The sequence below is a fragment of the Microtus pennsylvanicus genome, chromosome 11, assembly GCF_037038515.1.
Source record: "Microtus pennsylvanicus isolate mMicPen1 chromosome 11, mMicPen1.hap1, whole genome shotgun sequence".
In the NCBI taxonomy this organism is placed as follows: domain Eukaryota; kingdom Metazoa; phylum Chordata; class Mammalia; order Rodentia; family Cricetidae; genus Microtus; species Microtus pennsylvanicus.
In genome coordinates this window covers 2,855,001-2,871,481 of record NC_134589.1, presented here as the reverse complement: position 1 = coordinate 2,871,481, position 16,481 = coordinate 2,855,001, and the positions used below count along the sequence as shown (strand labels likewise).

At 50.3% G+C, this 16,481-nt stretch overlaps 1 protein-coding gene across 3 annotated transcripts in view; it reads left to right on the top strand.

Moving 5' to 3' along the window:
• The window catches only part of Ccdc40 (coiled-coil domain 40 molecular ruler complex subunit), a 47,203-nt gene that overhangs the window by 4,072 nt on the left and 26,650 nt on the right, over positions 1-16,481 (top strand). For all 3 annotated transcript variants that reach the window (XM_075989919.1, XM_075989918.1, XM_075989917.1), the window contains 6 exons: positions 5,702-5,840; positions 9,224-9,381; positions 10,609-10,692; positions 10,774-10,993; positions 15,757-15,914; positions 16,033-16,155. In XM_075989919.1, coding sequence (XP_075846034.1) covers positions 5,702-5,840; positions 9,224-9,381; positions 10,609-10,692; positions 10,774-10,993; positions 15,757-15,914; positions 16,033-16,155 — 882 coding nt within the window. The remainder of the gene's footprint in view (positions 1-5,701; positions 5,841-9,223; positions 9,382-10,608; positions 10,693-10,773; positions 10,994-15,756; positions 15,915-16,032; positions 16,156-16,481) is intronic.

The following is a 16,481-nucleotide window of genomic DNA, read 5'->3' as shown; positions in this document are numbered from 1 at the left end:
CATAGCTCATCCTAAAGGCAGATCAGGGCAGGAACTCAAGGCTGGAACCTGCAGGCAGAAACCAAAGCAGAGGCCAAGGAGGAGCCCTGCTTGTAGCTCACTCCTCTTGGCTCGGGGAGGTTGCTTTCTTACAAACTCTGGGACCACCTGCCGAGATATAGTGCGGCCCACATCAATAGTTAATTAAGAAAACGTCCCACAAACTTGGCTAGAGGTCACCCTGATGGGAGTGTTTTCTCAAGTGGACAGAAGACCTTTTACACACCCTATTAGGAATTTCTTAGCAAATGTGGGTCAATGCTGAGAGGGCCTAAAACTCACATCCAAGTTGCCAGACGCAAGGCGGGGGACATTTCGTAGCCACCATCCTTGCACGTGAGGGCATCCAGGTCTCTAGTCTTCCAAAGCAGTGTGGCCCAACAAAAAAACAGCCACAGACCACAGTGGTCCACAGGCTCATTTCCTGAACACTAGGGGAGGAATTAAATTTTTATTTATCAAAATTGAAATTAGTTGGGAATGACAGCTCAGAGGGAATGCTGAGGCAGGAGGATCTAGAATTCCAAGCCCACCGGAGCTTCTTAAAGAGACCTAGTCTCAAACAGAGAAACAACCAAATCAAACCGCTTTCATTTAAAGAGTCATCTATTGCTAGTGACTAATGTATTGAGGTTTGTTGGTGTTTGTGGGACTAAATCTAGGACATTGAACCTGCTAGGCCAGCACCAAAATTTAAAGCAATTGCAAACTTAAAGAGGGGGGGAAATGAAGTACAATAAAAAACCTGTTTCATTTCCTTAGGCTCCAGAGGTAAGTTCCAAACCTGATTTGTCACCTCCAAACGCTTTCAAGGGTGTTCCTCACAAGCCACCGTGTGACTTTTTCCTGGGGAGACACCGACAAATGTCTCCTGGCTCCAGACAGTGACCAGCAACAGGCTGACGAAAGGATTCTACCAAAGTCTGATTTAGAAAACCAATGAGTTTTACTGGGGTCCCTTACTGTTGCACTGGATAACTCAAAAGTAACGACACCCTCAGAAGCCCAGTTCAGCATCCCCGGGGCTCCCTTCCCAGAGGCTCCCCTCCACACCTCCTACAGCAGGGAATGTTTCAGTTCTGAGGAAGCCGGTCTGCAGCAGAGTGCTACCAAATGACTGAGCCCTTCAAGCCCAAACTGGGGCTCAGATGTTCACGGCTCCCCTAGCAGGCTGGAAGACCTGGATGGGGTCCCCAGAACCACAGTGGGAAAATCCGGCAATTCTACCGCCGTCATTTCCTGGAAGTTCTCAGGTCTCATTTTACAACTTACCAAATGCCCAATGCTGACTCGCTGAGCCCCGGCTGTCATGGCTTCCCTTTAGTCTCTTCCCCACCTTTAGAAGACCACAGGCCACTTGCAGAGTAGGCTTTCCCGTACTCTCTCCAGGGGTTTTTGTGCTTGAGTCCCTGGGCAGAGCCACCCAGGTGATGCTGTGTCCTCGCTGCTCCTGCCTAGCGATGAGTGAGAACCACAGAAGAGGCAGGGGCATGGCTTGATTGGCATTGGTGAGGGATGAAGAAGGGCAGGCCTCCCTCACTGCAGAGGGACTCTTTACTCTTTTGCATTCATTAACATTTCATGGGAAGATATTTCCATTGTTGAAAATATGAAATTGAATATTTAGAATGCAGGAAAAATCGTAGCACGATTATTATTATTTATCTACAGCATCCCATTTTCTGCCCAGCAGTGTGCACCACGGATGTGACTTATTCCTGAGTAATCGCTCAGTTTTGTTTTCCTGAGGCAGGGCCTCTCTGGGTTGCCCTGGCTGTCTTGGAACTCAAAGGGCTGGTGTTTCTTGAAAAGTTTATATTTTACTTTTTTTGTGTGTGTGTTGATTTTAAATATCTTACCCTATACACCTAAATGGTGTTAAGCTCTCTTATTCTCTGGAGCAGCCTGTTAGGAGAATCCAGTCTTTGTCACAAAGGTGATCGATCTATCCTCTGAGAACAGGAATGGTTTGACTCCCCCACCTCCCTCCTGTACCATACCTTTTCTTTCTCCTTCCTCTCTGGTCATGTTGGCCAGCCCTTCTAGCATGAGGCTGCAGGAGTCTGAGAGTTGTACGCTGTCCCTGCCACCCTGGGAGATGTTCCCCATGGGGGTCTTGGCAGATTCTTCCTAACAGCATAGCGAGGCTCCTTCATCCCGGACTTGTTAGGTGCTATAGCTTTTTGTTTTATTTACCATGAAACAATCGCTTTGAATTTTCTCAAGTTTTTCCCTGTGTCTACTGAGATGATTGTATGAGGTTTGTTTGTTTTTCTAGTCTCTTGATTTGGTGGATAATACTGATGGCTTTTCTGTTTATGTGTGTGTGTGTGTGTGTGTGCCATGTGCACACAGGCATGCGGCAGCCAAAGGTTCTTCCATTATAATTCTCCATCTATGTACTTTTTTATTCAGCAAGACAGGGTCTCACTGTGTAGTCCTGGCTGGCCTCAAACTCATCCACCTTATTATTTTTTTTTAATTTCTTTTTAAATTTTTTAAAATTTAAATTGCAGCCGGGCGATGGTGGCGCACGCCTTTAATCCCAGCACTCGGGAGGCAGAGGCAGGTGGATCTCTGTGAGTTCGAGACCAGCCTGGTCTACAGAGCTAGTTCCAGGACAGGCTCCAAAGCCACAGAGAAACCCTGCCTCGAAAAACCAAAAAAAACAAATTTAAATTGCATAAATGAAATTCGATTAAGATTTTAAAATCTATAAAAATTCTATTTATTCATTTTTATCCGTAAGGGTGTTTGGCCTGTGTGTACATCTGTGCACCACATGCATGTCTGCTTCCTGTGAAGGCCAGAAGAGGGCGCCTGATTCCCCCGGGAAAGGAGATATTTGTGAGCCGCTGGGAATTGAACCTGGGGTTGTCTGGAAAAGCACCTCCAACCCCTGAGTCATCTCTCCAGCCCTCACCCACCTTCTTTTTTGAGAGAGGGTCTCTCGCTGAACCCGGAACTGGCCAGCAAGCTCGTCCTGTTTCTGCCCAGCCAGAGCTGGAATTAAGAGCGTCTTCCAGCGCCCCTGGCTCTGACTTGGGTGCCGGGGACTGACCTCAAGTCCTCATGCTAGCGGCGAGCCCTTGGCTCCGCAGCGGTTCCCCAGCCTCCTGGTCCGTCCGTGTGAAAGCGGCTCTGCACTGTGACAGGAAACGGGTGGGGGGTGGGGGGGACACAGGTTCAGTATCTCACTTGTAATCAAACCTCTGGTGCGGCGCTGACCCGTTGCTGCCGGCACAGACTTCGTGCACCGGGTAATATTCCACTAGCGTTGTTCGTGCTTTCATGCTCCAACTGTCCTCTCTCGGCCCATGGGCGCACTTTTACTCTGGTCTCACGACCTCTGGGCGCCCACCCCACCCACCACACCCCGTGCCCTGCACTGTTCTTCGACACCAGGTTTCAGGACCTAGAATCGGAGGCTTCTGCAGGAGCCCCAGAAAATCAGAACTCAAGATCTGTGTATGGGAGCCCTGGAGTGTCCCTGTCCCCAGGTCTCCCCCATCTACACCCTGGACGCAGACACGTGTGGAGATGTATATGTGAGGCAATGTTTACAGGCGCGCACACACATGTACAAGCGTTCATCAGTGTTACCCTGACCTCAGTGCTGAATACGGGAGCCCCCCCTGACCTGGATGCCGAGAGACCTGGCCCTGTCGTCTGTGGTTATTAATGTGATCCAGCCTCCCACAGACTCCACCCCTCTGAACTCTGCCATTCCCGCCCACTTCAGCCTCTCTCCTGGCCCAGTCCCACCTGGTGTGAATCGCTCTGGAAGCAGAGAGGGCAGGGGAGAGGATGAGACACCTTCTCTGCGCCCCATTCGCCCAGGCTGCGCTCGGTGCTATCCACGGATGCCCGTGTCTGTACTGTCGGATCCAGACCGCGGCCCTGGGGGGTGGGAGCCCTTGTTGTCTTTGGCTGTGCAGATGAAGAAACTGGAAGGTGGAGTGGAGAGATGGGTCAGTGGTTAGAGCTGCTCTCACAGAAGACCCTGGTTCAGTTTCCCAGCACCCACATGGTAGCTCATAGCCACCTGTAACTCAGGTTCCAGGGGGATCTGGTGCCCTCCTCTGGCCACCATGGGCACTACACCCACGTATGCATAGACATGCATACATGCAGGGGAAACACCCACATTTTAAATTACTAAAAAAGAAGCTGGGGGGCTGGAGAGATGGCTCAGAGGTTGAGAGCACTGACTGCTCTTCCAGAGGTCCTGAGTTCAATTCCCAGCAACCGCATGGTGGCTCACAACCATCTGTAATGAGATCTGGCGCCCCCTTCTCTCCTGCAGACCGAACACTGTATACACAATAAATAAATAAATATTTAAAAAATAAAAAAGAAGCTGAGAGGAAAAGGGGCTTCCTTGCCCAGGACCTCACCGCTGTCGTGGTTAATAGCAGCGTTAGCTCTGAAACCACCGTCAAACCGTGAAGCAATGGGCCTGGCTCCTCCCCAGCCCCACGAGAGCTCCTTAGTTTGGAGGACAGCAGGGTTCCATGTTTGACGAACCCTCGTTATGCTTTATGATTAGACCCACTCTTAGAGGTTGTGTTGTGGTTCCATGGTACAGTGCCTGCCAGGCTACTGGGAGGGCCTGGCTTCAAATGCCAGCCTGGCAAATCAACAAAACAAAAAACCTAACCCGCATTTTGTGAATTTGACTAGGAGAGCAACAGCTGAGCAATGCCTTCCCCTTTGCGTGGGGGACTGGGGGACTCAGGAGTCGCTTCTTCTGTTTATCCTGTCTCTACCCTGGGGTCCAGCTTCCGGAAAATTCAGTGAATGAAGGTGTCAAAGATCAACAAGAAGGCAGGGACACATCCTAAGAGAGCCCTGCTTCCCTTCTGCTGACGCTCGGCCTGCAGAAATGCAGGGGGTGGGAGGAATTGTGGGAGGTCAGTGTATGTATAGACACCCCATTTGATGAGGAACCCTTCCTGGAGGCTTTGGCCTCCTGCCCTCCACAGTGTCCCTTGGGATCCGGGTGCCTCAGAACCAATTTGCAGAATCCATTGAAGAGGGTACAGTGGGAAGGGCAGCGGGCTGGAATCGAGGCCGAGAGCCTTGAGCCCATGAACCCTTAGCTTCTGTGTATCTGTTTCGCCTCCCCTACTTCGTGGGGACATGGGGCTGGTGGCCAGAGATGATAGTGGTACCCTTGTTCTCCGTAAGCAGAGTAGCGACACCCTGTCTCACTAGTTTCTGAGCCAGCATTTACCCCAGCAGCAGTAAGGAGAGCCCATCTCGGTGACTGCAGCAGTACCTTCAAAGGCTAAAAATAAAGCCGGGGATGAAAGGGCAGGCCTGGAATTCAGCACTCGAGAGGTTGTCTCAAGTGGGGGAGAAGCCAAACATCTGTATCAAGGGAAGGTGTCTAGTGGAAGAGAGAAGAGAAAGCAATCCCCTGTGAGGCCCCTGCTGGAAGCTCAGAGGGCGGAGCCACGCTCCTGTGAGGAGGTGTTCAGGGGCGGAGCCACGCTCCTGTGAGGAATGTGTTCATGGCATGCTTCCTAACCTCTGGCATCTGGCCAGCAGAGTAGAGCATCTTTCCAGGTCAAAGAACTGTGCTCAGGAGGGGACACAATTAAACCCTCTCCATACCACGACAGCTCTCATTAATTCGTTCCCGTTCTTCCGTCTGTAGCCTAGCCCCTCAGCGGCCCCTCGAAGAGCCTTTCCTATGGGAGCACACCATCGCTTCAGACTGAGCGTCATGGGAAGCCTGACTTCCTCGGATATCGATTTCCAGCCGGACACAGAGGAAGTTCCTGGGCAAGAGTCAGGTACGATGCATCTGCTGGGGTTGTCCTGGCAACAGCTCAGCCAGTTCACCTTCCCTTCTGTGTGGGTGAAGCCGCTGAGCTCACGCCTGCCACCTCGTTTCCCTGCAGCCAGGAGGCCGATGGCAAACGTGGATAGCTTTATGGGGCGCTTACTGTGCTATGGCAGCCAGTCCTCACACCAATCCAGTGTGCAGATAAGGACCTGGAAATCCATTCAGTTGCTTATTTCAGAACCAATGAGGTCCCAGCACCTGACTGAGCGTACGTTTGTCTAACTCTGACTTATAATACCAATATCCTCTGCAGGGTAAGGTCTTATTGACACACATATAATATAGTCGTCATTTATTAAAAATCAAAGCTGGCTTTGGAGTTGGACTGTGGCTCTGTCCTTCTATAAATCCAAGCATGTTATTATTTTGGGTTTTTTTTTGGTTTTTTAAGACAAGGTTTCTCTGTGGCTTTGGAGCCTGTCCTGGAACTAGCTCTTGTAGACCAGGCTGGTCTTGAACTCACAGAGATCCGCCTGCCTCTGCCTCCCCAGTGCTGGGATTAAAGGCGTGCGCCACCACCGCCCGGCCTCCAAGCATGTTATTAAAAGAAAAATTCAGAGTTTCTGTCTCATATCAGGAGCCACCTGGTAGGGGACAGAAAGAAGAATAGGGACTATTCTGCTTTCAAAAAATTTGACTTCTCCGCATACCTATTATTGTCTCTACGGTACCTTTCATTGAATAGTATCTGTCTCCAGGAAGAAGACGGGGCCCCACAACAGCGACTCTACCTGGTTGGTATGATGTCATCATGCTGACAGCACCACTCTTAAGATCAGGTTTTAGGTTGAAAACTGCTCAAGGTGATTCCAACTTGGTTAGCTGAGATGCTGCACCTTCTTACAATGTTCTAGCCAGAACTTCAACTAAGAACCTCAGAAAAACCCTACCAACTACTCAGAGACTATCTACAATTATACCAGACAGTAATCTTCAAACTTAACCATCATTTTAGTTTTTACAGGATCCCATAGGAAGAACATTGAACCCCATGACAGCTGAAAGTAATTCTAGAAGATGACGTCCCCTCTCCCAACAAAATTTGTCCTCAGGGCTAGGGACATTATTAGGGGCTAGTTATAATTGGTATAGGGTTGAGGTGGAAATGAAGTAAGCTCAGGGATCTCTTTTTTAAGAAAGGGGAGGAAGAATGGATGGGACAGGATAATAGGTAGATTAGTGTGAGCTTACACTAAAAATAATAGTAATAGTGAGAGTACTTGTGAGCTTAATTATAGAAAACTTCAATTGTTATAGATTCTTATATATTGACACAAATTCAGATTTTATTTGTTATATTGAATATGCTCCTATTTCTGTCTACTATATCTGTACACCTATGCAAAGTTATTTTGTCATATGGTATACATGCATGTTTCTACCTCTGCTTAAGATACTTTGTATATTGATGCAATTTTAGGATGTATTTATCAGAGTGCATTATACATTTCTACCTTGGATCAAGATACTTGTACATTGTTTACATTTTGAAGTCATTGTCCTCATTTGCTGCACATTTGTTTAAAGATTGTTTAATTTTTTTTAAATTAAGCCTTAGTCTTTAAACTATGTAGGTATTTAAAATTACAGGTCAATAGTCATCCATGTTTGTCATACTTATAGTTAGACTAATCAGGTTCTTTAGCTGCATAGAGATTGTATTCCGCATAGACAGGTAATCTTCAAACACTTCAAAGAGCTGTAAAATATGGCATTTAAATAATTTAGGATTCTTTTGACATGAGACACAATTGCTTCTGGCAGCACCAATCTATTCCCGGGAGAATGCTGAGCACCAAAGACACTCCACTTGAAGCTTGTTTTATTCTTGGCAAAACTGGCCTTTGGGCAACGAACTGCCCCTGCCTTGACCACTGACAAAATACACTGTTTCCAGACTAGACAAGCAGGAGACAAGTGATGTTGGATTCCCCTCCGCATGCTGTGAATACCTTTGATTAATAAAAAACACTGGCTTGGCCTGATAAGGCAGAGCAGAGTTAGTCAGGGAGAACTTAATTGAATGCTGGGAGACAGAGTCAAAGAGAAACCATGGAGCCGCTGCCGGAGACAGATGTGCTGAAACTTTGTTGGGAGGCCACGATCTTGTGGTCATGCACAGATTAATGGAGATGGGTTAAATTAAGATGTAAGAGTTAGCCAATAAGCAGCTAGAGCTAGTGAGCCAAGCAGTGATTTAAGTAATATAGTTTAATCTCCACAGTGCTTGGGAGCTAGAGGCAGGCAGATCTGTGAGTTCAAAGCTAGCCTGGTCTACATGATGAGTTCTAGGCCAGCTAGGGCTACATAGTGAGACCCTGTGTCAGAATAAATAATCATACACAACAGAAGAAAGAACATGGGTCTCTGTGACCTAGTTTATAATTTCATTTCTTTTTCAAATTTTTTGACTTTTTATTAAGCTTCTCTGTGTGTGTGGGCATAGGTCTCATGAGTGCAGTACTCATGGAGGCCAGAAGGCATTAGATCCCTTTAGCTGGAATTAGAGACAGGTGTAAACTGCCCTCTGGAAGAGAAGCAAGCATTTTTTTATTGTTTTTATTGAGCTATACATTTCTCTCCATTACCCTCCCTTCATCCCCCTCCCCTTCTACCCTCTCCCACGACCACCACACTCTCAATTTACTCAGGAGATCTTTTTCTCCTTCCTATGTAGATTCCTGTATGTCTCTCTTAGGATACTCTTTGTTATCTGGGTTCTCTGGGGTTGTGGATTGTAGGCTGGTTTTTCTTTGTTTTATGTCTAGAAGCCACTTATGAGTGAGTACATATTATATTTGCCTTTCTGGGTCTGGGTTACCTCACTCAATATGTTTTTTCTAGATCCATCCATTTGCCTGGAAATTTCAAGATGTCTTTTTTTGTTAACAACTGTGTAGTACTTCATTGTGTAAATGTACCACATTTTCTTTATCCGTCCTTAGGTTGCAGGGCATCTCGCTTGCTTCCAGGTTCTGGCTGTTAGAAATACTGTGAGCAGCAGCCTGTTAACCTCTGCGCCATCTCCCCCATTCTTATTATTTTTAAGCTCAAGTGCCCCACAGTAAGGAGCCACCTTCCTTTCCGTGCGTGCGGCCATCGTAAGTTGCCGTCTTGCCCACTGCTAGAATGTGGCTCTATCTGTGGACCATCTTGAGTCAGTGAGGGTTGACACCATGGCTAAGCCTGAGGACTTTGCCACTGGAAGGTTCGAGTTTCTGGTTTTCAGTAGGCCCTGCGAGGGTGGGACCTTGATGCCCACTCCCCTCAGAATGCAAAGATCAAGCCTTCGTGACTTTTGCTGTCTCTCCTGGACTGTTGTTCCTACAGCACAGCCTCGCCCCCGGGAAGAAACCCGAATACAGTTTCTAGACCATGTCCAGCCCCTCAGCCCCGAGGAAGAGGCCCTGGTGGAAAGAGCGGCGTCCGAAGGGAGTGAGGAGGCAGACGACGAGAGTGCCCAACTGGTGGTTCTGGACCCAGACCATGTAAGGACACGTCCTTGGGTTTTGCTTTGGCCCTGTGTGGGGGAAAATCACCTGGGCCTTCTCTGCACACATCCAGGCGTCCAGTGCTATCTGCCCTCTCAGGCTCTTTGCGCATCAGTTAGGCCTCCTACTTTGTCTTCCTGTGATAAACACCATGACCAAAAGCACTTGGGGAGGAACGGGTTTATTTCTGCTGCGAGTTATAGTTCAGAATGAAGGGAAGTCAGGGCAGGAACTCCAGGCAGGAATCAGGAGGCAAGGACTCAGCAGAGGCCTTGGAAGGGCGCTCCTTACAGGTTTGCTCACCGTGAGTTGCTCAGTTTTCTCTCTTAAATACCCCAGAACCACCTGCCCAGGGGTGGCACCATCCACTGTGGGCTGGGCCCTCCCACATCAATCACTGATCAAGAAAAAGTCCCCCAGGCTGGCCACAAGCCAGTCTAATGGTGGCACTTTCTCAATGAAGGCTCCCTCTTCTCGGCTGACTAGCTTTTGTCAAACTGACAGAAAATGAGCCGGGACACCGCCCTCGACTCTGCTGAGTGTTTTGTTTGGTTTGTTTCGTGTGTGTGTTTGTTTTTAAGGACTTGTTGTCCCCTGTGAGGAATCTGCACACTGTAGGACACTGAGCCAAATCTCTGGCCTCTAGCCATTTCTTTGTCCTGATGACCAAAAATGCACCCAGACTATGCAGGATGCTGGAGGGAGGCAGGGGTCTCATCTCTCCCCCCCCCACCCCTAACTGTAGCCTTAACTGTGGCCATCACACCGAGGGTCCTTGTCAGAGCCAGAGCCGCAGCACGGGAGAAAGGCAGATTTGATTTGCTACCCTGGGAGAGCTGCAGTGCTCCAGGGTGCTCAGAAGGAGCCCAGGGTGCACTGAGCAAATCCTCTGAGTCCCACTTGACACCTGTGTGACGGTTGCCTCTTCTCATGCATACTGTCCCCTGGTCAGTCTGGACGAACCCCCTCACTTCACCAGTATTTCCACCAAATCACTGCAGTGTCTGGCATGGGCCATGAGATTCCCAGAATTTGTGGCTTCCACAGTAAGAGTCGGGGTTGGGAAATCATCTCTGTCTGCCTATACAACCTCCACCCATCCACTCCCATCTCCACAGAGAGAGACAGAGCCAGTGCCAGCCAGCCACTGCTCCCCCCCCCCCAGGCTGAGCACTGCTTGGGACGTTGAGAGTGACTGTCCGCTGTGGTTTTCTGTTGTCTTAGCCCCTGATGATCAGATTCCAGGAGGCTCTGAAGAGCTACCTCAACCGGCAGATAGACAAAATGAAGCTGGACATCCAAGAGCTGGTGTGTATGGGTCCCTGTCTTTTTCCCAGCCCTGTGGGCACCCATGGGCCTGCCTCAATCCTATTTCTTTCTCCGGTACAGGATGTGGCCACCAAGCAAGCCCGAGTCCAGAGGCAGGAGCTGGGCATGAACCTCTATGGGGTCCAGCAGCACTTGGCCCGCCTGCAGATGCAGCTGGAGAAAAGCCATGACCGCCACTCTCTGGCCGCGTGTGAGAGGCGGCAGAAAGAGGAGGAGCTGCAGACCACCAGGGCCCTCTATAACAAGACCTGCATGACTGCCAACGAGGAACGAAGGAGGCGTAAGGCATCCCGTGAACCCGAGACCCAGGGCCATCCTTCCCATGGCTGTCCCCTAAGCGTGTGTTCACACATTGTTGAGGATACCAGCAAGGCAATTCCATGTCTGGGAGGGGTCCCCACCTTTTTTAGGAAAGGAGGGCCCAGCTGTGGCACAAAAGGCTGAGACTAACAGAGGTCATGTGTAGAGATTCCAAGCCAGAAGTGTGGAGGGGCCGCAGAGTCCCAAAAGATGAGTCCAGAGGATGCAGAACAGGTGTGTGGAGCTCAGAGATGGGGGCACAAGAGGGATCAGGGCAAAACCCGCAGACAGCAGTAGCCAAAGGGTCTGGGCGACAGCTGAGTGGAAAGCCAGGTCGCTTGGGATCACGTGAGATGTGCGGGGGTGGAGGGACGGCTGTGCATCTCATACGCAGTGTCCCCACTGAAGGCACACACCACCCTCACCGAGCAGACAACAGAGGACACGGGACAGTGCGCAGTGACCCTCTCCCCGGTGCCCAGATTTGTTCTCTATGTGTTTTGGTGTTTCCGACTTTCTTTATCCATTCTGTTACTGAAATGATAGCAGAAATGTTCTGAAAGCAAACGAGGAAAAGCAGGTGTTGCGCTTGGTGTCTGTCCCAGCCATGTGTATTTTCAAAGCTGGGAATGCGGGTAGGGACTTTAGGCTTCTGTCTGGATGCTTCTATTACATAATCCCACTGGGACTCTGGTCGTGAACAGTGTTTTGTTTGTTTTGCTTTTTAATTTTTGGAGGCAGTGTGTCAGGTAGCCCAGACTGGCCTTGGATTTGTTATATAGGGTGACCTTGAACTTCTGACCCTCCTGCTTCCACCTCCCCTGTGCTGGTCTCACGCGCGTGTGCCACTACATACAGTGCATGTGCAGTGCTGGAGATCACACCCGGGCCTTCATGCATACCGGGATCTGTCACAAGATCCTGGGAAACAAGATGTCCGGTGTGGAGGGGCTAACGTATGTCTCGTGGAGCGCCATCTAATGGTTGAAGATCAGAGATGGGAGAGGACAGGAGGGAGGCACGCAGGCTCAAGTGGCTAATCCCTCACAGCCTGGGTGTCCCATCTGTCCCCAGCTCCCTGCACCGCCGCACTTGGGATCAGGCTTCCTGCAATGGTATTTTAGGGGACACCTTCAACCCACAGTGTTTATCGAGAACCCCTCCCTACTGACCTACTACCTCCAAATCAAGAGAGAACAACAAAGGCAGAGTGTGGCATTGAAAGCAAGGCCTCGCTTGCCATCACTGTAGACCCTGGCTCATGCTGAAGGCACACATTGCCGGCCCAGCCCTGCCACATGCCTGCTGTGAGGCCCCATAGCCACCGAGCCAGGAGCATCATGCTGCCAGGTGCCCATCTGCCATGGCTCACAGTGTAGATGGCTTCTCTGCCTTGAAAAGCTCCCTGAAGGGCTGGGCCACCATCTCATCTCCCCGTTGATATAATAAACAATTACACCAAAAGCAAAGCGGGGGGGAGCTATGCAAGAATTCTGCCCTCTGTGTCTTTATGACCCAAGGTGTTCTCGTCACTTCCATGAGCCAGCCAACAAAAGACAAACACCCCAGGAGACAAGCAAGCTCTGCGGAGAAAGAAAACGGGTCCCTGGAAATTAAGCTATGAAACCAATTTATGTCCGCTAATTCTCAAAGGAACGAAAAGTTCGAAGAATAGCTGAGATACTGACTCTGGTCGCTCACCTGGCAAAGACAAGTGGACCTTGGCGTGCTTAGGGAAGCGTGTAACATACACCCTTGCTTGCTCAGGTGGGGGGGGGGGTAGCCTGCTTCAGCCGCCTCGCTGAATCCCCGGATGAGGTTAGGTCTTCACCTCCTTGCAGGGCAGTCGGGGCTCCCAGGCCCCCCTGTCTTCAGTGGTAGACGGAGTTTTCTCTCCATGTTCCCATGTGGTCATTCCTATGTCCTGATCTCCTCTTCAGAGAAGCGTAGGCCACCATAGTGGCCACATTTAATCTTGACAGCCTCTGTAAAGACCTTGTGCTCAGAGGAAGCCATGTTCCAGGGTGCAGTCAGGCAGCACCTGCCCCCAGGTCAAGTGTGACCTGCCTCCACCTACCACTATCACTTCAAGGAATGAAGTGAGGCAGGCAAGCTCACTGCACAGCAACTGCCCCCAAAGCAATCAGAGGGGGAAAAAATGGGCAGGGGAGTGGGAAGCCCGCGAACATGAGCTCCTTCAAGTGGACAGAAGGTAGGGAGAACAGAAGAAAAAGATGTCGCAGGTGAAACACTTCCACACCGTGCTGACAGCGGTGACTCCACGGGGCAGAGCTCAACTACCGTGAAGCTCTGAAAAGTGTGGTGAAGGAGGAAAACCACAGCAGGCTCTCGGCAGGCACCTGACTAAAACTTACAACAATAATAACAACAACAACAAAACCACCAACTGCTAGAGAAAGCATGTAACGGAATTGTCCTGGAATGTTCCATCCCCGCCTGGCTCCCTGATTCCGTCCTCCTCCCCGGGAGACCCGGCCTAGAGCCAGGGTGACGGAATGCTCTGTGTTCTAGTTCAAGGCTTTCTTTTCTCTCGAGTAGACCCGTCTTCATTTGAACCCGCAGTGTTCTGTGCTAGCACACAAATCTGTCTGTCTCTCCATCCATTTTTAAAAATCATCTTATTTTCAAAAGATTGGTTTCTATTTTATGAGTATGGGTGGTTTGGTTTGGTTTTGAGACGGAGTCCTACTGTGCAGCCCTGGCTGACCTAAAACTCACTAGGTAGACCTGGAACTCTGCCTGCCTCTGCCTCCTAAGTGCACTGCGCCCTACCTTGGGTGTGACTGCTTTGCCTGCATGTATGTATGTATGTATGTATGTATGTATGTATGTATGTATGTGCGCCCTGCACATACCTGGTGCCCATAGAAGTGAGAAAAGGGTCCCCTGGAACTGGGGTTACAGGTAGTTGTGAGCTGCCATGTGGGTGCTGGAAACTGAACCCAGGTCCTCTGCAAGAGCAGTGAGTGCTCTTAACTGCTGATAATTTTATGTATTTGAAAGTGGTTATATATATACATATATATGTATATATATAAATATATATATATGTATATATATATAGCTTTATTTGTTATGTATAATACAGTGTATGCCTGAAAGCCAGAAGAGGGCACCAGATCTCATTACAGATGGTTGTGAGCCACCATGTGGTGGCTGGGAATTGAACTCGGGACCTCTGGAAGAATAGCCAGTGCTCTTAACCTCTGAGCCATCTCTCCAGCCCCATATTTATATATATATTTTTGTTTAACCACTGGTATTTACTTGTTTGTTTTTGCAGTGCAGGCGGGGGTGGCGTAGGGTGGGGGAGTGGGACCCAGGGTCATAAGCACACTAAGAAAGTGCTTTCCAGCACACTAACCCCCAGCCAGAGCAAACAACCATCACACAGTCCCCTGTGAGTTTCGCCGAGGGGACCCACAGGCACTGTGGCTTCGTAGCTGCCTCCCCCTGGCAGCCGCACCACCAGGGGTCTGGGGGGGCTCAGTGGAGCTCACCCTCCTGCTGTGCTTGGGGACCTCACTTCACACTGGCAGGAATCCTGCGAGATGAGCACAAGGCCTTGACCGACACGATTCTCTGAACGTGCTAGGAGGTGGGCGTGTGGTGATTTGTGGGTACAGAATGTGTATCAATACATAGACTTTCCTGAGACAGGGTCTCACTGTGTTACTCTGGCTGGCCTAGAACTTGTGACCCTCCTGCCTCTGCTTCCTGAGTGTTGGGATCGTAGACCGCACCACAATGCCTGGCTGCTTCGTGTATTCTTGCTCCTTTGTGCCCTCCAATTGTATTAGGAGTTCTTTTGCAGCAAAGTGTAAGTCTTTGTGGTGTATAGGTCATACAGAGGCTGGGAAGACAGCTCCTGGGTTAGGTGTCCTCTGTTCAAGCCTGGGGGTCCGAGACAGGGTGCCAGGTACCCACCTAAGAGCCTGGGCACAGTGGGATCCACTACAGGAAGATCCTCATGCTGCCAAATCAGTCAGCTCCAGATTCTGTGAGGAATCTTGTTAAACAATGAAGTAGGGACTGAGAGACGGCTTGGCAGTTAAGAGCACTGGCTGCTCTTGCAGAGAACCCAGGTTCAATTCCCAGTGCCCATGTGGCAGCTCATAGCCATCTATCTGTGAATCCAGTTCTAGGAAGTGTAGTGCCCTCTCCTGGCCTAGGAGGTCAGCAGGCATGTAGTGGTATACACATACAGAGAAAGACAGAGAGACGGAGAGAGACATGCAAGCATAGCACCCATACACATAAAATAAGAAGAAAAACCAGTAAGGTAGAGAGTGGTAGATGAAGACAAATGGCCCCATCTCTAGCTTCTACACAGGTGAACATGTGGGTTCACACACACACACACACACACACACACACACACACAGGCAGTCCCCAGTGTAGATGTGGTAGTATGTGCTTATAATCCTAGCCCTGGGGAGGTGGCAGAGGCAAGAGGACCAGTAGTTTGAGGCCAGCCTGGAATATAGACACTCTGTCTCAAAAGTCAAAAAGAATCTGTCTCCGTCCAGGCTTGGTGTCACAGTTCTGTAATCCCAGCACTTGTGAAGTGGAGGCAGGTGGATCCCTGTGAGTTTGGGGCAGCCAGGGTCACAAGAATCTCCAATCCCTCCACTGAGGAAGGTGCAGGGCTGAGCGCTGTCCCAAGGGCCCCAAACCCTAAGCCAGCGCGTGGGCAGTGCTGGACAGCCTCCTTCCCCACAGTGGCAGCCCTGCAGACCGAGATGGAGAGCCTGGCTCTGCACCTCTTCTACATGCAGAACATAGACCAGGATGTCCGCGACGACATCCGTGTGATGAAGCAGGTGGTGAAGAAGACCGAGACAGAGAAGATGCGTGCCGAGATAGAGAAGAAAAAGCAGGTAACCCTGTAAGCCGTGCAAAACCTCCACTATTCCAAGGGACGCTCAGTCTGACCACACCAGTGGAGGGCTGCCCTCAGCTGTGGACGGCTCCATACAGCCCCTCTCTCTTTGCCAGGATCTGTTCGTGGACCAGCTCACCGAGAGGGCACACCAGCTGGAAGAAAACATCTCCCTGTTTGAAGCTCAGTACTTGTCCCAGGCTGAGGACACCCGAATTCTCAGAAAAGCAGTGAGTGAGGTAAGAGCACCCCCGAAGCCAGTGGGAGCAGAAGCCCCCTTGTCGCCCACCCCTGGCCTGGGAGAGTCAACCCGACAGTACCAGCGCGTTTGTAAGCGGCCGCCACCAACAGTACCGCAGTTACTCAGGGGCGTGCACGTCAAAGCCGGCTGGTCATTGGCATGGGCAGCATTGTCCCCCGGCTGTGCCTTCTCCCTGCTCTGCACAGAAGGGAAAATGGGAGAGTCACAGTGACCGAGCCACACCCTGGGGCTTGTGACCAAGGGTAGAGACGACCCCCCCACCTGAGAGTCCACAGCGCAGGGATGGCCCAGGCGGGAAGGCAG